This window comes from Elephas maximus, chromosome 16 (assembly GCF_024166365.1).
Source record: "Elephas maximus indicus isolate mEleMax1 chromosome 16, mEleMax1 primary haplotype, whole genome shotgun sequence".
Classification (NCBI taxonomy): Eukaryota; Metazoa; Chordata; class Mammalia; order Proboscidea; family Elephantidae; genus Elephas; species Elephas maximus.
This window is the reverse complement of record NC_064834.1, coordinates 50,973,698-50,997,717: the sequence shown is the minus strand read 5'-3', so window position 1 is coordinate 50,997,717 and position 24,020 is coordinate 50,973,698. Positions and strand designations below refer to the sequence as shown.

The following is a 24,020-nucleotide window of genomic DNA, read 5'->3' as shown; positions in this document are numbered from 1 at the left end:
TTGAAGAAAAAAAGACAACTGTATTCCTTTTGAATCAACAGTACAAACAAGAGGACACATGGAGAATAGCACAAAGTCATGCTGAGCTACAGATGCTGAGGAGTAGACTAAGCTAAGTGACCTGCTCTGCACACTTTCAGTTTCAAGACAGGTCCAAATCACCTTGGGCCCTGGCAAAATCACCCTTCCAGTTGCTAAAAATAGTCAAAGTAACAAACTTCAAGCCTGCTAATTCCAAGGCCTATTGTGTCTTATAATCACTTATCTCATGGAGCCCTGGTGGCACAGTGGGTAAGAGCTACAGCTGCTAACTAAAAGGTCAGCAGTTCAAATCCACCAGCCACTCCTTGGAAACCCTATGAGGCAGTTCTACTCTAACCTATAGGGCCGCTATGAGTTGGAATCAACTCAATGGCACACAACAATATTGTATCTCATCAGGAGAAAGATGTGGCCGTATGCTTCTGTAAAGATTACAGCCTTGGAAACCTTATGGGGAAAGTTCTACTCTGTCCTCTAGGGTCGCTATGAGTTGGAATCGACCCAACTGCAATGGGTATTTTGGTATTATATCTTATCAAGCTATAGCAGAAGCAAAAGGTAATTCTTTAAATAGAAAATGTTGAATGCTACTTTATGAGGTATTTTCATGTGTCTCTTGAGCGTACTACTGTGGCACTGAACACCAACAGATGGAAGATCTCTGGGCTGAGTTGAAAGGTAAAGAAACAGTGGGTTTTATGGCAATGTGCTTTCTAAAAATAAAGGCTGCATCTGTTTCTGAATTGTAAAGAACATATTTTATTCTGGATTCACTGGTGTCCTACTTTTGAACGGACAATACAGACTCTCTGGCCTCTCTGGCTTGAATCCCTGTCATGTTTCTGGTGTCCAGCCTCTGCAAAAGCCCAGCCCTATCCTGATGGCTTGGTTTGCTGACACTTGCTTTTCCTGAGTTCTAGCAGCTCTGGGTTCCTTAAGCCTTGGTTTGTTCCCTCAGGCCTTAACTATTTCCTCCCAGTCTCTGATTTACAATCTCTTGCTCCAATGCTGTCCACACCCACTGAGACACAAAGTAGGGAACACATACTATGGCTTGAGCCTTGTTTAGACCACAGTGTTAGGATGGTTTTGGTTGGAAATGGAGGAGTAATATGGGCTCTGAAACATCAGGAGTCGGAGTCAAACCTCACCAGGATTAAGTCATGTTATAGCCCTCCATCCTTCCTCTATTAAACAGGGCCACTTGGAGAGAGCCTCCACGCCACTGGAATGCATTTCACCTAGCTCAATGGTTCGCAACACTGTCTGTACATTAGAATCACCTCTCTAATCTAGAAGCTTTAAATAAATTCCAAAGGCTGGATTCTGATTTTATTGGTTTGAGGTGGGGCCTTGGCATTAATAATTTAAAATGTTCCCCAGGTGATTCTAATATTCAGCCAAGGTTGAGAACTGTTACTATTTGTTTATTAATATACTTTATTGTGTTTTAGGTGAACGTTTACAATGCAAATTAAGTTCCCATTTGACAGTTTCTACACAAATTGTTTAGTGACATTAGTTACATTTTTCATAACGTGTCAACATTCTCTTTAATTGTGTTCTGGTTCCATTTCCAGTACTGTAATTTTCCTGCCCCCTTATCTTCTGATCTTTGCTTTAGAGTAATTGTTGACCCTTTAGTCTCACAGAGATGGTTTTTTAATGGAGCACCGTATTCATGGATAATATCCTTTATTTTGTGTGCTAATCCGTTATTTTGCTAAAAGGTGAACTCGGGGTAGTTTTGGTTCAAGTTTTAAAAAGTATCTCAGTGATAGCCTCAGGGAATCCCCTAGTCTCAACCGGTCCAGTAAGTCTGGACTTTTTAAGAATTTGAGTTCTGGTCCGTGTTTTTCTCCTGTTCTGTCAGGTCCATCTGTTTTGGCCCTGATCAGATTGGTTAGTAGTGGTAGCCAGGCACCATCTAGTTCTTCTGGTCTCAGGATAGATAAGGCCTTGGCTCGTGTAGGCTATTAGCCCTGTAGACTAGTTTCTTCTCTGAGACTTTGGTTTTCTTCTTTCTCTCTTGCTCTTGATGAGTGGAGACCAATAGTTGTATCTTAGATGGCTGTTTGAAAGCTTTGAAGACCCCAGATGCTACTCACCTCACTAGGATGCGGAACATGAACTTTGCGATGCCAAGTGACTGAGCTGTTCCACGAGACTAAAGTCCTAAGTCTTCAAACTCAGAAAATCATTCTTGCAAGGTGTTTGGTTATGTCTGAGAAGTATATGTAACTGTGTCTAATATGAATATATATGTGTCCACACACATATCTGTATGTACATAACCTTGGTTCCTTTCAGTGGTTCTGAAATTATAGTCCCAGCATCAGCATCACTTGGAAACAAAGTAGAAATGCAAATTCTTAGGCCCCACCCTAGACCTAATGAATCAGATTCTCTAGGGTTGGGACGCAGGTGATCCGTGTTTTAACTAGGGCTTCTAATTTATCTGGATGATTCAATTACTGAGGTAAAAAAGGGCAGTATACTCATTGCATAGCAACCAAATCTGTTGTCATGGGATTTTGACTCAAGTAGGAAAAAAAAACAGCTGCGCCCTGCTCAAAGATGGCGGCCAACCTCGCTGCTTTGAATGTGTGTCCCTCTTCACAGTCCTGCCAATAATCCAAGGTCGGTAGCCATCTTTGAACGGGGCACTGCTGTTTGTTTCCTACTCAGGTCAAAATCCCACAGGCAGCAGATCTGGTTGCTATTCAACAGGTATGCTGCCTTTGTTTACATTGGCAATTACTGAACCATTCTGAACTGGTTCAAAGCCTTAGTTTTAACAAGCCCTACAAGTGGTTCTGAAGGAGCCTTAGTGGCACAGTGGTTAAGTGCTTGGTTGGTAACTGAAAGGTAGGCAGTTCGAACCTATCAGCCACTCCACAGAAGAAAGATGTGGCAGTCGGCTTCCATGAAGATTACAGCCTTGGAAACCCTGTGGGACAGTTCTACTCTGTCCTATAGGGTCGCTATGAGTTGGAATCTGCTCGATGGCAATGGGTTTTGACAGGTGGTTCTAATGCAAGCTAAATTTTGAGAACAACTGATTTATAAGGAGGCTCTGCGGTCCTCTGGGTTACTGTCTTATGACTTATTAATGGGGAAAGGAAACAAGCACTGAGATGTCTAGTAAATCCAGGTCCCTTCAGTGCACCTGGTTTGAGGGTCACAAGATGCTAACTGCTCACAAAAAGACAGAAAAGAACCCCCAGCACAAAGGATAGATACAATGGCAAGCTGATTAACACCTTCTCTCACAGAATGTGGGTGGTTAGGGTATTTCGTCGACATGGAGCAGAAATTACTTACTGACTGTTTAATGCTGGGCTTGAGCAGGGGTTTCTTGTGGCTGTTGTACCAATCACCTGTGAGAGGTTTGATATACTGCACTATCAGACTCTTGATGTCTGAGGTCAATAAAACTTCCCACTACTGAAAGCCAAACTAAGCTTTTCCTCTGCCCCAAGGATCCAAAGGGCATTCCTAGTACTGGTTACTAGTAGTGCCCTGCATGAGACTCTATCACATCACCACGTAGTATCACCATACCCGAACTACAAGTCAGACTGACTAGAAGGGTGACTACATTTTCAGACATTGCCTTTAAAGCAATGGTTCTCAAGTGGTGGTGACCTCCCCCTGCTCCCCGCCCGGGGAACATTCGACAGTGTCTGAAGACATTTTGATTGTCACAACTGGGAGAATGGGTGCTACTGGAATCTAGTAGGTGAAATCCAGGGATTCTCCACAACAAAAAATTATCGGCCCAAAATGTCAGTAGTGCTGAGCTTGGAAGTCCTGTTTTAAACAGCTCAAAGTTAGGCAGTGGCATTACAACTCTAACTGGTATTTGAAGTCTCATCTGCTCATTCAGGCACCTGGACAGAGAAGAGTTCTCAAGGACCCTTTTTAGCATACCTCCTATGCTTTGAAAAAAAACAAACAAAAAGAAAGGCAAAATAATTGATTTGCTTTCTCTCTCTTTCAAAAATAGCTACAGCACTTTGGTAAGGTAAATGTTCCCAAGATAAAATATAGAAGCGAGGAGGAAAGCATATTTCTTGGAAACTGAGAACTAAGGAAAGCAGAAATTATTTCATGGTTTTACGGTTTCTGGCTCACTTATGACCTTCACCTTGTCAAGTACAATGGCTTTTGCTACATTCTTCTTCCTGGGTCCCTGCAGCATCTTCTATTCATTTGGTAGGTAGTACTGAGTGCCTCCTCTTTCTTACCTTGGTCTTGGCGATTCTACTATGTGAAGTAGGTTCCTTGGAGCAGCAAGCATGAACTTCGCTTGGGAACTTGTTCAAAATGCAAATTCTCAGGCCTCACCCCTGACCTACAGAATCAGGATCTCTGGGTGGGATCCAGAGAGCTGCATTTTAACAAGTTCTCCAGGTGATTCTTATGCACAGTAAAGTTTGAGAAGCACTGCTCTAGACACTTGCCACTCAAAGTGTCGTCCTTGGACCAGAAGCACTGACATCACCTGGCAGCTTGTGAGAGGTGCAGAATTTCTGGCCAGCTCTCTAAATCAGAATTTGCATTTTATCAAGGTCTCCAGGTGACTCTTATGTATGTTAGAGTGTGAGAAGAACTGGTCAAGACTATTCTGGTTTTCTTATCTGTATGACTGGTATTTTTCTGCTTCCATTGCGAATTCTTTATCCTCATTCCTCACCTAAAGATGAACATTTCTTAAAGACTCTAGCTCAGTGATTCTCAACCCTGGCTGCATATTGGAATCACCTGGGAAGCTTTAAGGCCTATCAATGCCTGGGCCCTACCCACTGAAGTCCTGATCAAATTACTCTGGGGCACTGGCTGTTTAGAGCTTCTTCAGGTAATTCCAATGTGCAGTTGCAGTTAAGAACCTCTGCTCCAGCCCTTAATCCTCTGCTTTTCTCTCTCTCTTCTCTTGATTCAAAATCCCAACAGAGCCCACCCCTGTAAATATCACCGTCACTTGGGTGTGGATTATCCAACAGACATGGTAAGCACAGTGCTTACCTTGCTAACCAGATCATCTGCAGTGAACAATTTCACATCTTTTTACCATATCAAAGGTTCTGCTTCTAGGTATGACTAGCATCTCTCTCCCAATCCCACAGCACCTTCCTACAGAATCAAAGCCTCTTTTCAAATTTACTATCCCAGTAAGTAAGGTAAGCACAGGCTTACTCATGCTTACCTTGCTTACTGTGTAATCCACACCTGCCATCACTTCTCCCCTACTGGGAACTAAATTTGTCCTTTTAAGATTAGTGATATTTTACCTGAGTTGTCCCCGTCTTGTCAAAATCACTTATCCAAATAGGAACTCCCGATCTTCAAGACCTGCTATCCCAGCTTTTCATCCCTCTTCATACAGTAAATGGCACCATCAATTTTCTAGTTACCCAAAGACAGTACACAATACTGGGGAAGTCAGCACAACTTGACCAAGGCAAAGTCATGGAAGCTTCACAGACACATCCAAATTCCCCATGGGGGCCAAATTACTGGGCTGAGAGCTGGGGACCATGGTCTCAGGAAACATCTAACTCAACTGGCATAACATAGTTTATAAAGAAAATGTTCTACATCCTACTTTGGTGAGTAGCGTCTGGGGTCTTAAAAGCTTGTGAGTGACCATCTAAGATACTCTACTGGTCCCACCCTGTCTGGTGCAAGGAAGAATGAAGAAAACCAAAGACACAAGGAAAAGACTGGTCCAAACGACTAACAGACCACAACAACCACAACCTTCACCAGACCCAGTCCAGAGCAACTAGATGTAGCCCAGCTACCACCACCAACTGCTCTGAAAGGGATCACAATAGAAGCTCCCAGACAGAGCTAGAGAAAAATGTAGAACAAAATTCTAACTCACACACACACACACACAAAAAAACCAGCGTTACTAGTCTGACAGAGACAGGAGAAACCCCGAGAGTAAGGCCCCTGGACACCCTTTTAACTCAGTACTGAAGTCACTCCTGAGTTTCACCCTTTAGCCAAAGATTAGACAGGTCCATAACACAAAACAAGACTAAATGGGCACACCTGCCCAGAAGCAAGGATGAGAAGGCAGATGGGGACAGGAAAGCTGGTAATGGGGAACCCAAGGTTGAGAAGGGGTGAGTGTTGACATGTCGTGAGGTTGGCAAGGATATGGCACAAAACAATATGTGTATTTGTTGTTTAATGAGAAATGAATTTGCTCTGTAAACCATCTAAAGCATAATAAAAAAAAATGTAAAAAAAATTTTTTTTTCCTAGTTACCCAGAGTCATAACCTAGGAGTCATTTTTTACCTTCTTTTCCTTTGCTCCCATTTAGAAAAAGTCCTCACATATCTCCAATTCTTCTTTCTTTTCTTTCATTCATTCTTTCAACAAGTACTTACTGAATGCTTATTACACACTGAGCACAGCTGTAGGCACTAGAAGTGCAGCAATGAACACAATGAACAACTCGTTTTCCCCCTTCAGCTTACATTTTAGTTAAGTGAGAATGAGAGATAGCAAAAAACCCAAATCCATTGCCGTAGAGTGGATTCTGACTCATAGCGACCCTATACGACAGAGTGGAACTGCCCCATAGGGTTTCCAAGAATGTAATCTTTACAGAAGCAGACTGCCACATTTTTCTCCCATGGAACAGGTGGTGGGTTCAAACTGCTGACCTTTTGGTTAGCAGTTGAGTGCTTTAGTTACTGCACCACCAGGGCTTCTAGTGAAAGATAATGAAATAGATAAACATATAAAATATATAGCACAGTGCTAAGGGCAAAAGCAAAGCAAGGAAGAGTCATAACAGAGTGTGTGAGAGTGAGTGAGCAGTGTCACAATTTTCGATAGGGGGCGCCAGGGACAAACTCCCTCAGAAGGTAATGTTTGAATAAAGATCTGAAGGCAGTGAGGTTGGGAGTCCCTTGGATATCTGGGGGAAGAGATTAGGGAGATACCCTTGCAGGAGAACAAGGTGCAAAGTCCCTGAGTTGGGAGTGTAATTGATGTGCTTTAGGAATGGCAAGGAGGCCAATGTGCCAGTTGTAGAATGTTCTAGAGGAAAATAGTAGTAGGAGTAGTAGCCAAGGTCAGGGAAGTTAAGGGCTGGGAGAGATGCAGATGTGATAGGACTTTGCAGGGACAGAGTAAGACTTTGGTTCTTACTCTGAGTGAGATAAAAAAAGCCATCGTAGGGTTTTGTTTCGTGCAAAAATGTGACATGATATGACTTACGTTTTAAATGATTTCTTTAGCTGCTGTGATAAGAATAGAACAAAAGTAGACAGAAGTAGAAGCAGGGAGGTCTTTTAGAAAGCTCTGACGATAGTCCAAGAATCCAAGTGATAAATGACTGGTAGCATGGACTGGTGTGGTGCCAGTGTAGGTGGTGAGACGTAGTTGGATTCTCTAGATCTGTTTTGAAAGCAGAGCTTACAGGAGAGACTGAATGTGGCACAAAAGAGAAAGAAAGAGAGGTTTTGATCTGAAAAACCAGAAGAATGGAACTGTAATTTGCTGAGTTTGGGAAGACTGTAGGAAGAGTAGGTTTGGCAAAGAGAGCAGGAGCTCAGTTTCAGGCAGATTTAGTTTGAGAGGTCTTTTAGACCTGCAAGTAGAGATGTCAAGTGGCAGCTGGAAATAGAAGTCTGAAGTACAGGTTGGTCATATCTTTGGGAGAATCAATAAAACACCACGGGAAAGAGATGGATCCATACACTGAGCTCTGAGTCACTCCAACATTTAGAAGTCATGGAAATTCAACATTCACACAACAAATAGCTGAGCATCTTCTATGGCTCAAGCACTGTTCCAGGTGCTGAGAATACATCAGTGAATATGATGTAGAAGGAACCAGTAAGACTGTGAAGGAATGTCCCAAAAGGTAACAAAGTCTCAGAGATGTTTACCCCTTCCAATTGCCAAATGTATAGTCCTTAATTTCCATACCCTTATCCTATCCTGGATGATTGTTCTGATATCCTAACCAAGTTTCCTTTTGGTCTTTCCTACTCTAATCCATCCTATTCACTAAATCTACATTAACCGTTCCCAAACACTGTCTTTACCAAATTACTCTCATCTCAATAACATGTACCAGGTTCTAGGGAGAATCATCTCTGAACTCTTCATCCTGGCATTAAAGGTCCTCCTGGCTTTTGGTGGAAACCCTGGTGGTGTAGAGGTTAAGTGCTATGGCTGTTAATCAAAAGGTAGGCAGTTCAAATCCACCAGGTGCTCCTTGGAAACTCTATGGGGCAGTTCTACTCTGTCCTATAGGGTCACATGAGTCAGAATTGACTCGACAGTAACGGGTTTGGATTTGGTTTTGGCTTTTGGTATATACTTTGCTATCTTTTCCAATACTTTATCACATACACTGCATTTATTTCCTATTAAGAAAGTAACTGGTCCAAGGATACTGAGCTAAAATGGTAGAGCCAAACTTTGAACTCAGGAAACTGAATAGGATCCACGCTGGCTAGGGATTGTGGAAATCTTCAAGACCCAACTAAACAAGACTGAATACTTTAAACCGCAGACCTCTCAGACACATGGGCTGGATGAGAGAAAGGACTTGTTACTCAAGATGACTAGCTATATACAAATCATTTAACGAGATCAGTGAGGTCAGAGGCAAATGGTGGTGTGTCTTAAGGGCTTTGTAGACATTATCTTTAGCTTTCACAGTAAACTTGCAACATGGAGTCAGTAATCCCATTTTAAGGAGGAGGAAGCTAAGACTTAAGAGTGGTAGCCCTAGTCACAAAGCTAGTAAATGGATGAACTGCGATCTGCGCCCAGGTCTTCTGGACTGTGCCCACAGCTCCTCCGTCTGAGGCGGTGAGTTGCAGATGCAGGCTCTGGTTCCACTTCTGTCACTAACGTTGAACAGGATGTTGTGTCTCCAGATCGCAATGCCTCCTATACAAAATGGGGATAAATAATACTGACCTCACATATGCAGTGAGCACAAAATGAGTCACTGTTTTGGAAAGGTCTTTGCAATGTAAAGGCATTGCCACTATAAGGGATTATCTCTGCCTTTTTTTTTTTTTTTAATTTGTCCTTTTTGAGCCTTGGTTTTCTCAACCTTAAAATTTATGGCTGAAAACAGATAAATTGGACTTCATTAAAATTAAAAACTGTGTATCAAAGAACATCATCAAGAGTGAAAAGACCTCACAGAATGGGAAAAAATATCTGATTAAAGGTTTAATATCAAGCATATATAAAGAACTCCAACAACTCAATAACAAAAAGACAAACTACCCAATAAAAAATTGGCTAAGGACTTGAAGAGACATTTCTCCAGAGAAGATATATAAATGGTCCATAAGCACATGAAAAAATGCTCAACATTATTCGACATTGTTGTTGTGTTCGGCTGAATCAATTCCAACTCACAGCGACCCTACAAGACAGAGTAGAACTGCCCCATAGAGTTTCCAAGGAACGGCTGGTGGATTTAAACCGCCAACATTTTAGTTAGAAACCTGAGCTCTTAACAACTTTGCCAGCAGGGCTCCTTATTAGTCATTAGGGAAATGTAAATCAAAACCACAGTGAGATACTACTTCACATCCACTTGGATGGCTGTTAATTAAAAAAAAAAAAAAGATAAAAACAAGTGTTTGTGAGGATGTGGAAAAATGGCAAACTTGAACATTGCTGGTGGGAATGTAAAATGGTACAGTCATTGTGGAAAACAGTTTGATGGTTCCATAAAACGTTAAACACAGAATTACCATATGACAGGGATATAAACAGGTAATGCACACCAATATTCATAGCAGCATTATTCACAATATCCAAAAGGTGGAAACAACCCAAGCTTCCATCAACAGGTGAATAGACAAAGTATAGTATATACATATGGGGGCATATTACTCAGCCATAAAATGAATGTATATCCTACAATACAGATCAACCTTGAAAACATTATGCTAAGTGAAATAAGCCAGAAACACAAGGGCAACTATTGCATGATCCAACTTATATGAAAGATCTAGAATAAGCAAATTCATAGCGGCAGAAAGTATATTAGAGGTTACCAGGAGCTGGGGGGTGGAAAAAATATTAAAGGATGGACCCATGTGATCTCCATAGTTCCTTTTCCGGTTCTAAAACCCTATACTTTTGTAAGTCTAAACAGTTCTGGGCTTTGAAAACAGTTTGGCTTTACAGGATACTTCTTGGTGATGATATATGATATCTCAGAATTTTAATACTGCCAACAGTAAGAGCCTCATGTGCTCAAAAAGAGCTGTGAACGCCTACTGTTTCTATCTCAACATCGAAGGACTCCATTGGAATGGGATGAGAAAAGGATACTGACACATGCAAGGTGGTTTTTACCTACACAATCAAATCAGATTACTCTCTACCAAGTCATCAGAAGAAAAACACAAAAATGTTATCCTATGAATCCTACAATGATGTACTTTGATTACAAATTAGCAAAACCCTTTCTCTAGTTAAAAAAAAAAAAAAAAAAGCTGCAGTTTGTAGCAACTGCCCTGTTCCACTTCATCAGAAATCGAGTAACCAACACATTTATCACAAAGAAATTTCTTCAGCCAGTAAAGGCAGTTATAAAAAAGTCACATGTGTCATCCAGAGCACCATGGTAACCAACATCGCCAGGGCATGAAAAAATAGTTGTTAGTCAGTAGAATATAAGCTGGTTGGCAGTTTGGCTTGCTAAGCAACACTGCAAAAATAGAGTAACAACCCATCGTTGTCTGAGGGCTGACTTTGCATAGCTTTGAATCTGGTCCCAGAAGTAACTGTCCTAGGTCCTAACACCAACACCATACCCTAGGCTTCCAACCAAAGCCTAAGTAATCATTTATTCAACAAATATTTATTGAAGCTGATTGTATACCAGACACACAACTCTCAACATGTGCATTTACTTGGTTTCTCAGTTAAACGGAAACTGTAAGTGAAATAGACACAAAAAGTGGTTTTGTGAAAAGTATAGGTGGGGACAAGGATTTACTTAAGGGAAACTCAAAGAGAATGGAGAGCTGACAGCCAGAGGACTGAGGAAAATAAACTAGACAGAGAACTGCTTTATAATACAGTATAAAATAACTACATTCTCATGACCATGCTCCTGTGTCATCAAGAAAAGATGAAGTTATATGTAAGATCCTGTTACAGAGTCACTATGAGTCAGAAAGGAACCCTGGGGGAGCGGTCGTTAAGCGCTCAGCTGCTCACCAAAAGTTCAGTGGTTTAAATTCACCAACTGCTCTGCGAGAGAAAGATAAGATCTGCTTCCGTGAAGATCGCAGCCTTGGAAACCCTGTGGGGCAGTTCTACTCTTTCCTACAGGGTCACTGTGACTTGGAATCAATTCCATAGCAATGGGTTTTATGAGTTAGAATTGACTCGAAGGCAATGGGGTTTCTTTTTTTTTTGGTTACGGCAGGCAAGAATGGGTATAAAACGTTTTAGAAATAGCACCATCAAAATGGCTAAAATACACAGCTTTGGTATTTGAGGAGAATAAAGATTATTTTTGACAAATACCTCATTCTACCTAGTTCCCTATTTTGCTGGAAGAAAAGCAGCATTTAGATGTAGTGTTAGCACCCTTTCTGTCTGTATTTTTCTAGCTCAAGCTCCTGCTTCAGTTGGAATGTCCTTTCTCCTCCTATTTGCTGATCAGAGTCCCTTTCCTTTTGAGGCCAAGCTGAAATTCGACTTGCCTTGGAGAATTTTTCCCAGATGATCCCAGGGAATTATTTCTTCTCCTTTCACCCACAGATGCTGTCTGGATGCTCTTGCCTATACCTCAGGCTGCCTTGCATCATCATTTCTACCAGGGCCCTTCCTCCCTTCATGCTACTGGAGGGCAGGGTCTGTCCCACACTTATGCCCATGTCTATATGTCAAAGCCCTGGTACCGTGGCACTCAGCCATTGTTGCTGAACTGAGTTGCCCAGATAACATCAACAATCGCTGGGGGTAGAAGAAGGGTCGGTGGCATTTTCCTGAATGGAGGCTACCCAACCCAGAAACTCTGCGTGGCACCCACACTGGCCCTCCTTCCTCCAAGCTTTTGCACATCTACTCCCTTCTCCTGGGAAACCCTTCTTCCTCTTCCTCTGGTGAACCACCCTTTAGGGCTCAGCTCAAACACACTTTGGGAAGGGCGAGGTCTATCCTTACCCACAAGACCAGATCAGGGCCCCCTGTTATATGCTCTCATAGTTCCCTATGCTTTTTCTTCAAATCACTTACCGCAGTTTGTAATTATTTATCAGTTAATGTCTACCTCCCTACTTGATGGTAAGCACCAGGAAGGCAGGAACAGTGTCTGTCTTGTTCACAATACAGCTATCCCCAGTGCCTGGCATAGGCATGACACAGGATAATGATTATTGGGAAGAAAAAAAAAAAAAAAGAATCTCAATTTGGAAAAGAACAGAAAATAAAAAAAAGGATTGGGAGTTGTTATACGTCCCAAACCAAACCCCACTGCTGTTGAGTCGATTCTGACTCATAGCAACCCTATAGGACAGAATAGAACTGCCCCATAGGGTTTCCATGGCTGTAAATCTTTACAGAATCAGACTGCACATCTTTCTCCTGTGGAGCAGCTCAGCTGGTAGGTTCAAACCCCCCACCTTTGGTTAGCAGCCAAATGCTTTAACCACTGTGCCACCAGGGCTCCTTTGTTACAGGTTCAGGGGTCCCAAAACATGAGCCCAGAGGTAAACTAGCTCAAGAGAGTCCCAGGAAAACCGAGAGACCCCACCTCTGAGTCTCTCAAGTGCTTTAAGAGTGCTAGAAACACAATCAAATGCATTTGGTTGTTAAAAGATGAAACTGAGGTGAGGTACGATATCCCTCAAATAAAAGAGAACTCACAGGGATGATAAAAAGAGGAAACACAATTTAACCACAGCCTGTGGAGTTTAGATTAGATAAAAAGAGAGTGTGACAATGAAGGCTGTTATCCCCTGGAAAAGATAACTAAATCTAAAAAAGAGAAACAAGAATTAGGATCTCTCTCAGGTTTTTCAGTGACCCCTTCCAGCTCAGATGCTCTTGCTACCTGGCATTTCTTTTGCCAGGCTGAAAAAAAAATATTGATTGCAAAATGGTTTTACAACTATCAAAATGAAAATTCTTAAAGAAAAACAAACCCCCAATTTTACCCCTTTTATACAATCATTTTCACTTTGTTTCCTTTTGTTCTTTTTCCCTGTACATGTTTACTGTTCACTCTATTGTTTAGAAGGTAAACATCTCATTCTAAATTTAACTAATTATTTAGCAACATTTAACACATTTTAAAGCATATTGCATCTAATTACACCAATTGAATGAAAATAGCTTTTTGTTTCTTTTATGCAAGGCAAAGAATGTAGCACTAATGTTTTGGCAGGTTTTTATAGAATGAAACAATGGACCGGTTATTCTTTCTGCTAAAATAGCTCACACCAGAATTTGGAATGATGAAATAAAACAATGACATTTTCTACCAGATGATAAAAAAAAGGTTACACTGTATGTCTGCACCAGGAGCACTTACTGGCTGATTAGATGGACCTTAGAAAACAGACCACATGTGGCTGGACCAAAGATGAAAGCAAACACTTTCAGGATTCATAATGGCTGATCAATGTCTGTCTTGTTCACCACTGTATTCCCAGGGCCTAGCACAGTGCCTGGCCCAAAGTAGGAGTTCAGTATTTACTGAATGAATAAATCAATGAATGAGCAAAGGCTGATTATGAAAATTGCAATAGGCCCTGCTAGTCTTGACTCGACGGCACTGGGGAGTCTACAGGTAGAGTAACCTGGAATTGTGTAGGTTGTGCTATCTTTTCTTTAGGACGATGGAATTACTAACCCAGTGGAGCTCAGGTGTTTGAGTTAAAACACCAGAGCTGTGGTGCCAGAGGCCTTTGACTTTAAAACAAAGCTTTATCCCTTCCTCCTGTTGTCTATACAGAGTTGGTTTTCTCCTAAAACCAATCAAATATATAGAGTAGTAACTTAACTTTTTGAGGAGCCCTGGTGGTTCAGTGGTTAAAGCGCTTGACTACTTACAGAAAGGTTGGAGGTTCTAAACTCCCAGCAGCTCCATGGGAGAAAGATGTGGCAGTCTGCTTCTATAAAGATTTACAGCCTTGGAAACCCTATGGGGTTGCTACGAGTTGGAATTGACTCGAAGGCAGTGCATTTGGTAACTTTTAGAAATTATATACAATAAATCTCTAAGGCTCCATTTTATATCCATTAAATTAACCATACCCATTACTACTGAGTCCATTCCAATTCATTAGCAACCCTATAGGACAAAGCAGAATTGCCCCATAAGGTTTCCAAGGCTGCAATCTTTATGGAAGCAGACTGCTGCATCTTTCTCCTTTGGAGTGGCTGGTGGGTTCGAACCGCTGACCTTTCAGTTAGCCGTTGAGCACTAAACCACTGTGCCACCAGGGCTCCTCACTCATTAAAGTAGTTTTCCTAAAATAAAGTACTCAGAAGACTAGGAAAATACTACCATCACATTAGAAAATCACTCTTGGAATTAGAGTATTTCATTTGAGGACAACAATAGGGCAGTGAGTTTTTTCCCTTCATTTATTTTTAAGAATTTGATTAAGGTCATTGTTGTGTACAATATATATGTTTTGCAAACAGTAAGAGTGTTATCTCAGGGCAGTTGGATGATTTACTTCAGGTGATTTTGTACTTCTTTTTTCTACTGTTCTGTATTTTTCAATTTTCTATAATGAATATGCAGCACAAATACTTATTTCTGTTGCCATCGAGTCAATTCCAACTCATAGCAACCCTATAGGACAGAGTAGAACTTACCCGTAGGGTTTCCAAGAAGTGCCTAGTGGATTTGAACTGTGGACCTTTTGGTTAGCAGCCATAACTCTTAACCACTACGCCACCACGGTTTCCACAGAAATTTAAACAAGTCCGTAAAAACTTTATAAAAGCAAAATATGCCACCTAACCATTGTTCTATATTTCTATCACAGCACTTTTGTTTTAATGGTTTATGTACAGGTCTGTCGTACCCGTATACTTACATATTGAGACATGACTTGTGCACTGAACAGCACTGGAAATTGGGAGGAAGAGGGAAGATGAGTCCAGCCTGCCTCCTAGCTTTACAAAAGGGAAGATTATTTGCCCACTAACACCAATCCTTAACACAGTGCTTTGAAACATGAAAAGGGCTAAATAATTGTTGAAATAAATACATGTACCCAAAGATGCAGAGAAACAATATCCACAACATTTTTCTTTTAACAATTAAAATCTGACTTATTCTGCTGCATGGTCCAAAATGATTGGTCTAGAGAAAATTAATGATTCATTTACTACCCACTGTCGTCGAGTCGATTCTGACTCATAGCAACCCTATAGGACAGAGTAGAGCTGCCCCACAGAGTTTCCAAGGAGCACCTGGCGGATTTGAACTGCTGACCTTTTGGTTAGCAGCTGTAGTACTTAACCACTACGCCACCAGGATTTCCAACACTACAGCTCATTATATCAAAGGTTAACTCCTTCAGACATCCATTTAGTCATTCAACAAACATTTACTGAAAACTTACTACGCATCATATCCATTATTAAGTGCTGGAACTACAAAATAAGACGGTTTTTGCTCTCTAGATACTCATTATATGGCAGGGGGGCAGTTTTAAACAAATACTGATAATAACCCCAAAACCCATTGCTGTTGAGTCGATTCTGACTCATAGCAACCCTACAGGACAGGGTAGAGCTGCCCCATAGGTTTTCCTATGAACAAATCTGTCTTAGAAGAAGTACAGGCAGAATACTCCTTAGAAGCAGAGATGGCAAGACTTCATCTTACATACCTTGGACACGTTATCAGGAGGGCTCAGGCCCTGGAGAAGACATCATGCTTGGTAAAGTAAAGGGTCAGCAAAAAAGAGGAAGACCCTCAACAAGATGGACTGACACAGCGGCTGCAACAGTGGGCTCAAACATAACAACAATTGTGAGGATGGCAAAGGACCGGGCAATGTTTGTTCTGTTGTACACAGGGTCGCTACGAGTTGGAACAGACTCGACGGCACCTGGCAACAACAATCTTTGTGGAAGCAGACTGACACATCTTTCTCCTGCGGAATGGCTGGTGGGTTCAAACCACTGACCTTTCAGTTAGCAGCTGAGTGCTTAACCATTGTGCTACCAGGGCTCCTATGTTGATAATACAGCTTGTTTATTCAGTAATAGAGATATGCACATGGCGCAATTAAGTTGGCCAAAAATGGGGTTTTCAGGAGACACGTCCCAGAGTATTCCTGGCAGAGTATAGCATGAGTAAAAGGACAAAACCAAGAAATAACACAGTGTGGCCACCAAGTTCAGTAATGCCTGAGTGATGAGGCTGGACAGGAGGGCAGGGAGTAGGTCATGACAGCACAGCAGCTTAGACTTTATCCTGCAAGCAGTGGAGAGCTGCAGAAGGGTTTTCAGCATGGGATGGTATTATCAGAGATTATTTTATTGACATTAGAGAAGATGGATTTGAGGGAGACAGAAACTGGAAGGAGCAAAATTTCTTAGGAGGCATTTGCACAAAAGAGTAATAGATTTGTGTTTAAAAATCACAGCTAATGCTTATCTGGAGTCTTGGTGACACACTGGTGATAACCTTGGCTGCTAAAACCAAAAAGGTCAGCAGTTCAAATCCAGCAGCCACTCCTTGGAAACCTTATGGGGCAGTTCTACTCTGTCCTATAGGGCCACCGTGAGTCAGAACTGACTCAGCGGCAATGAGTTTGGTTTTTTTTTTTTTAATACTTATTTAGCATTTATTACACGAGAGGCGTTAAATAAGCACTAAAATGTATTATTATCTTAATATTCCAAACAACCCTATAAGTAAATACTATCATCATCTTCATTTTACAGCTAATGAAACAGATATAAACAGGTTAAGTAACTTGCCCAAGGCCAGGATTCTATTCAAGCAGTCTGGCACCAAAGCTCAAGTTCTTAATCACTATCCCATTTGTTTAATTTCTGTCTCTTGGATTAGACTAAAAGCTCCATGCAGACAGGGACTATATTGGTGGTGGTCTCCACTGTGCCTACACAACAGGTACACAATAACTATTTGTTGAATAAATTAACAAATAACCTAAATGGAAGAAATAGTGGACTAAATTGTATATAATAAATATGCATAAAACCCACTGCCATTAAGTCGACTCCAACTAATAGTGGGCCTATAGAACAGAGTAGAACTGCCCCATAGAGTTTCTAAGGCTATAAACCTTTATGGAAGCAGACTGCCACATCTTTCTCCGGCGGAGCAGCTGGTGGGTTCAAACCGCCGACCTTTCAGTTAGCAGCCAAGCGCTTTAACCTCTACACCACCAGGGCTCCTAATAATTATGTAAAATTCAAGGAATATTTTGGATACACTATTTGGCAGACTCAGTGATTAACTGGATGATGGTGGGGGATGAAGGAGAAGTTTCTAGCTTGGGAGACTGGAGGGGCAGTGGCGCCACTAACTGGGGTAGAAAACCTAAGAGAAGGAAGAGGAAAGATTTGTTGTGGTCAGTAGAGCAACGCTAACTATTCAGTACTTAGGGCTGGCCTCACTCAAGCATAGACATATAGTAGAAGTCAGCTTTTTAAGATTAATAAATTCAATAAATATTTATTGAATAAATATTTATGAATAAATAAATATTTATTCATCCCCCAGCCATGATGGCCACTGTGCTAATCCTGGGACTACAAAGGTAAATAAAATTCATTCTCTGCCCTCAAGGAACTCACAGTCAAGTGGAAAGAAATACTGTTTCCTTTTGTCAAGTTGGAAACCCTGGTGGCGTAGCGGTTAAGTGCTACGGCTGCTAACCAAGAGGTTCGAATCTGCCAGGTGCCCCTCAGAAACTATTGGGCAGTTCTACTCTGTCCTATAGGGTCGCTATAAGTCGGAATCAACTTGACAGCAGTGGGTTTAGTGGGTTTTTTGTCAAGTTAGCATGCTGGCTGGAAAGGCCATTCTTTTTTTCCCCCATGTCTAAAGACATGCAACTCTTAAGAAGTATAGACATAAAACCGCAAGTGGACAAATGGGCTTTGGAGTCACATGACCTGGATTTGCATCTTGGCCTAGGAATATACTAGCTGAGTGATGATTGTGAGCAGGCTTCTTACCTGTAACTCTGCAAAGTTGTGATAAGGATCAGATAAGAAAATGTAATGTAGAAATGTTTTGAGCTATACTTCTAACCTGCAGAAACCAGCGGTGAATCAGCCATGGGCAGCAAGTCAGAGGTGAAAAGGCTAGCTCTGAACCTTGTGGGTGCCAAGAGTTCTGGGCGGATGAAATCAGACTGGTGAAGTGAAAAAAGAACAGGTTTGGGGGGCCTGCAGACCTAGTTCAAACCACAATTCAGTCAGTTATTAGCTATGGAAAGATGGGCCAGTCATGTAATTGATCTGAGCTTTCGTTTCTACATATGTAAAATGGACTTAATGGTATCTACCCAGGAGGATTGTTCTGAGTACATAAAGGGCTTGGCATGGTGCCTGGCACCAGTTGTTGCTCAATTAATGGTAGCCGTTGTTCCTATTAATATTACCATTTTCCTCTCCTACCTCCTAAGGGGTGTGTTTAAGTTGCTTGAGATGCAAGAAATGAGGGAAATAGAAGGGATATTATGACTTGCTTAAAAAGTAATTTTTAAAGATAAAGAAAAGTAGTTCAACTCGGCTTTCTCTAATGGTGCAAACAGAACTAAAAAAACGGCCACTGTATTATATGGCTTGGAGCCTGGGAACACTTACCTTGATAATTATTTCTTTTGCTTCTTCTGTCCTAAGTAGATCTACAAATGCATTGTTAATAAAGGTTCTCTGAAGGTAATGCTTCTCAAACTTTAATGTGCACACAAATCACCTAGGATTTTATTAAAATGAGGATTTTCGTTCAGCGGATTTAGGGTGGGACCTAAGATTCTGCATTCTTAATAAGCTCCCAGGTGACACCAATGCTGCTGGTTCACTGACCACACTTTGAGTAAGCAGCATGGCTCTGAAGTGTCATGGAAATATTGTTGTGAGATCAATCCTTCTTTGGCATGGTGCTCACTGCAGCGAGATTCAACCTGGCCTGCTTCTCTTTAGTGATCTACCTAACTACGAACTGTTAATAAGACACAAATGAGCCTTTTTCAGACCAGATTTAGAAATTCTCATTTCTAATAAATACTGAATTTTCTGAACAGCTTACTAGGAGTAAGGAGCTGTGCAAAGTGCTGAGGACACAAAGGTTAATGAGCCACAATTCCTGCTTCTAAGGACTGCTCTTAGTCCAACATTGAATGCCTGCTAGGTTGTTACCTTCCTGAGGGCAGTCTCATTTTCTTGTCTCCCCATTGCCTACCACTGCGTTAAAAAAAAAAACCCAAAACCAAACCCGTTGCTGTTGAGTCGATTCTGACTCATAGTGACCCTAGAGGACAGAACAGAACTGCCCTATAGGGTTTCCAAGGAGCACCTGCTCAGCAGCAGAACTCTTAACCACCACACCACCAGGGTCTCCTACCACTGTATAGATGCTCGATAAATAATGAACGAATGAATGAGTTCATAGAAGTTTCATTAAAAATGTCTTCCAGCAGCACATGACAATGAGACAATATTTAATCACACTCTATCTTAACTATCACATGTAATGTATCATTATTTCATGGCTTTTATGCCCAGATTGAAGACTCCCTTCTGTAGGACACGCAAAATGTAAGAATAATTTTAAGAGTGGATGGATGAATCTCAGATGGCAATGGGAACTAGTCAAGGTAAGGTCTGGGGGACAGAGATAGAAATGGTGAAACAGTAGCCCAAATTGGGCTAAAATAGTCCCCCTCCCCTCCTCATGATAGCAATGCAAAGTCCAGTCTGTTCTCTCCCCAAATCTGGGGCTGAAAGTAGCTTTTAGAATTTTTTTACCCCTTACCAGGCTTTCTTTTCATGTTTAACACAATTTCACTCATTTAAAAATATTGTGGCAGAAAGAAGACTGTATGTAAAACCTAAAGAGTACCTAAAGTAATGACATTGAATTTTTGACATTAAACAAACAAAACTGTATTAAAAGTACCCAGTCAAAGGAGAGTCCTGCTAGTTACTGGAAGGCTACATTTGAAGCCTGATTCTAATGCCAGGAGATTTATTTATTTTGTTTTTTAATAAACATGCCAACTCCTAAGTACAGATGAGTACCTCCTTCAAAATAGTCATTCTGTAAGGTTCTACACTTTTCTACCCAAGTCACTGTTCTCAAACCATTTCTGAAACTGCTTTCAGGGTCTGTGAGAAAGTCTTCTGGATGCTCTCAATGGTGACTCTTGAAGGTAGATGTGATTTTTGAAAATGAACAAGGGTCCTTCTGGGCCAAATCTAGTGAACTAGGGGGACCACTCAAACTGTGTGACCCCAAGGGGACTGACTCCAAAGTATCCAGACTGATTTTTCTTGGGTGAATTATACTCAACTCTAGAAGACAGTTTCCAAAGACAAACCCCAGAGATGAAGTAAGCATGCTATAAGCATGGCATCAAGCTTGAAGTTTAGAGCCTGGTAACTGCTCTGAAGGAAGCCCCACTTATCTGGATATGCAAATGTTCAAGTGACCCCTCTCCCCAGGATATTTCCTCAGGTTCAGATCTACCCTACCTCATTGGACCACACTTCCCAGAAGAACAAGGACCCCACTGCCTTATTCAACATTTAATCCCCAACCTGGGAATGTGAAGTGTGTTGAATGAATGGCTAATGGGAAGTTAAATATGAGGGAAGAATTCTAAGGTTCCCGGGACTTAACTACGTGATTCAAAGGGCAGAACTAAGACCCTGGGAGAAGCCCTAGAGGCAGATTTCTGCCCTAGGTAAAGGCTTTGTCAGCAGCTGGAGCTGTCCAGCAATGGAGTTAGTTTGCCCTGGAAATGATGAGTTTACCCCTCTGGAAGGAATTTTTAAGCAAAGGCTGCTTGTTATAAGAGTCTGTAAAGGGGCCTCCTGTAATAGGTGGGGAGCTGTTCAATGATGGTTAAGGGCCGTCCCCACAGTCCAATTTGCACGATATCTGACACGCAGCAGATTCTGGAAAAATACCGTTGGAATGGAATGAATGAGTAATACTGTGAGACAAGTAGGTGAAGAGGCCCGGGGCTCTGTTGGCTGCAAAGAATGCGGGGAGAAGTGAGATGAGAAAAGCCAGGTAAGCCATGAAGTAGTCCCTTCCTTGAGTTTTGTGTACCATAGGAGAGAAAGTACTGTGGGTACCTGAAGCCTCCCATAGTTATGAAAGGGTAATATCTTTAAAAGGGAGGAGTTGGGGAGGAATTAGACCACTGCTCACCCTTTTTAAATTCCTCCAGCACTGTGTCCAGCCGAGTATCATTGAAGACGCAGTGTAAGGGCCGGTTGTAGAAGCGAGTGACAGTGAGGAGCGGGGTGCAGTCGTCCGGGTCCACGAAGGCCAAATCCTTGACAAACAGAATGTCCACAATATTGTGCCGCTGGTCGCCCTCGTACACCGGGATGCGAGTGTAGCCGCTGCGCAGGATCTCGGAGACTGTGGCGAAGTCAAGCACGGCGTCGGAGCGCAGCATGAAGCAGTCGCCGAGGGGCGTCAGCACCTCCTCCACCACCTTAGTGCGCAGCTCCAGGGCGCCCTGAATGATGTTGAGCTCCTCCTTCACCAGATCGTTGTAGGGGTCTGCGGCCCGCAGCGTCTCCAGCAGCTTCTCCCGCGTGTAGAAGGTGCTGATCTCCTGGCGCAGCGCCCAGTCCAGCAAGCGGCCCAGGGGGTAGCATACGGGGAAGGCGGCCGCCATCAGGAGCCGGGTCAGGCACACGCTGTGCGAGGCGATGGCCAGCCCGTGCCGCGAACACACGGAGTAGGGGCAGATCTCAGCACCCAGGAACACGGCGCCGGTGCACACGAGCGCTGGCAGCCACGGGAAGTGAATCCCTGTCTCGCTGTAGGCTTCCCCAGTGCCCCCGATCCCCGGCGGCAGCGAGGCGTACAGCCAGCCGGCCAAGGCTGCATTGGCTCCGGCTTGGCCCAGGAGCAGGGTGCAGAGCAGATGAGTCCCCCTGCCGCGCACGGCCTGCACGCGGCGCGCCTGCTCCTGCTCGGCTGCCGAGCCGCTGTTCCGCAGCACGCGTAACTCCACCGGGTCCAGCGAGAGCAGGCTCAGGCGCAAGCCACTGAAGAGGGCAGACAGGGCGAGCAGCAGGAGCGCCCCAAGTGCCCTCAGCCACGCGGGGAGGAGCAGGTCACCGCCCCGGCCGTAAAGCCGCGGCCGGACGCGCAGCAGGAAGCCGCCGGCAGCGCCGTGGTGGTGCCAAGTGCGCCCGTCCCAGGCGCACAGCGAGAAGAGCTTCCCGCCACCGCCCGCGCCGCCCTGCTCCGCTTCTCCCTTGCGCAGCTCCCGCACCCGCACCTGGACCAGGGCCGAGCCCGCCACACCCCCGGGGCGCAGGGGGCCCAGGACCTCCACGTCCGACGCCCAGTCGCTCTGCTCGCGGCAGCGCTGCGGCCCCGGGGGGCGCGTGGGAATCGCGTTGGGCGCCACGCCGCTGCCGCCGGGTGGCTCCTCGATAAACACGATCCGCGGAGCCCAGTCACCGGTGCTGTTTTCCCCCGGGGAGAGAGTGGGTGCGGGGATCCGCGCGGCAGGCGCCGCGGGCCCCGGCTGGAAATAGACGCGCAGAAGGAAACTGGTGCCTTCAGCTGCGCGCAGGGTGCCCCCCTCTAGGGACACGCGGCCTCCCGCGGTGTCCTCGGGCCGTAGTCCCAGTAGCCAGGCGTCCGCGGCCGGAGGCCGAGGGGACAGGGAGAAGAAGAGCAGGAGAACGGCGCCCCGGCTGCAGCAGTCCCGGAGCCTGACACCCACTGCTGCTGCCGCCACCGCCATCCTGCACCCGGCGCCGCTGCACGTGATACTGCAGAAGCCCAGCAAAAGCTGGAGGGAGGAGGAGCCGGAGCCGGGAACCCGGGCCCAGGCAGGTCACCACGTGTACGCGCCCTGCGCGCGTGGGCTGAAGACGATGGGGCTCAGGTCCCGCCGGGGCGGGAGGTGTCCGCTAGGAGTCTGAAATGGCCTCGCATCACCGCACAGAGCTTAGCCCTGACACACCGGTATATCTGAGCTGCAGCCGGGGAGGGCTTGGCTTGGAGCAAGGCCTCCGACTCCAGCAGGAGGGCTTCCCTCCTAGAAAAACCCGGCAGTAATTCCCTGCTGGCCCTACCGCTTAACCTTTGGCAGGGAAAATTTCCCAGCGTTTCGCCTCTGATAGGAATATGTTCTTCTGCTACTTGTGTACCCTCTTCTCATGAAGAGGGATTCTGGAGACAAGTCTTGAATTTGTGAGAGCTTTTAGTATTTGGTCTCAATCCAGCTGACCCAAATTATTTAAATTCCTTGTTAACATCTGAATGTCCACCCACAGGAAACTGTTGAAATAAACGGAGAAACTACCTGCAATGGAATACTATGCAGCAGGAAAAAAGAAGGTAAATTCAAGAACGTGTGATATGGAAAATCTCCAAAATAATAATTGAAACATAGGTGCAGAACAGTATGTATAATATGCTGCCATTTGTGTTACAAGTATGTATAAATTCGTACACACAGAGATTAGACTTAATATGCATAGGATACACAGGAGATTGTAATAGTGGTTGCGTCTGAAGGACAGGACTAGAGTCTGGAAGTTTGGTTGAGACAGACTGTAAAAAAATCATAGATTCACAGGAAATTGCAAAAATATTATAGAGAGATCAAGTGTACCCTTCACCCAGTTTCCCCCAATGGTTACATCTTAACTACAGTACAGTATCAAAACCAGGAAACTGACATTGGTGTAAGTGTGTGTCTAGTTCTGCATCACTTTATCACATGTGTAGATTTATGT

At 43.6% G+C, this 24,020-nt stretch overlaps 1 protein-coding gene across 1 annotated transcript in view; it reads right to left on the bottom strand.

The window, feature by feature from the left end:
• The window catches only part of CNNM1 (cyclin and CBS domain divalent metal cation transport mediator 1), a 61,558-nt gene extending 38,538 nt beyond the window's left edge, over positions 1–23,020 (bottom strand). The window contains exon 1 of the mRNA XM_049855693.1: positions 21,457–23,020. Within this exon, the coding sequence (XP_049711650.1) occupies positions 21,457–23,020 (1,564 nt within the window). The remainder of the gene's footprint in view (positions 1–21,456) is intronic.
• Positions 23,021–24,020: the final 1,000 nt, after the last annotated feature.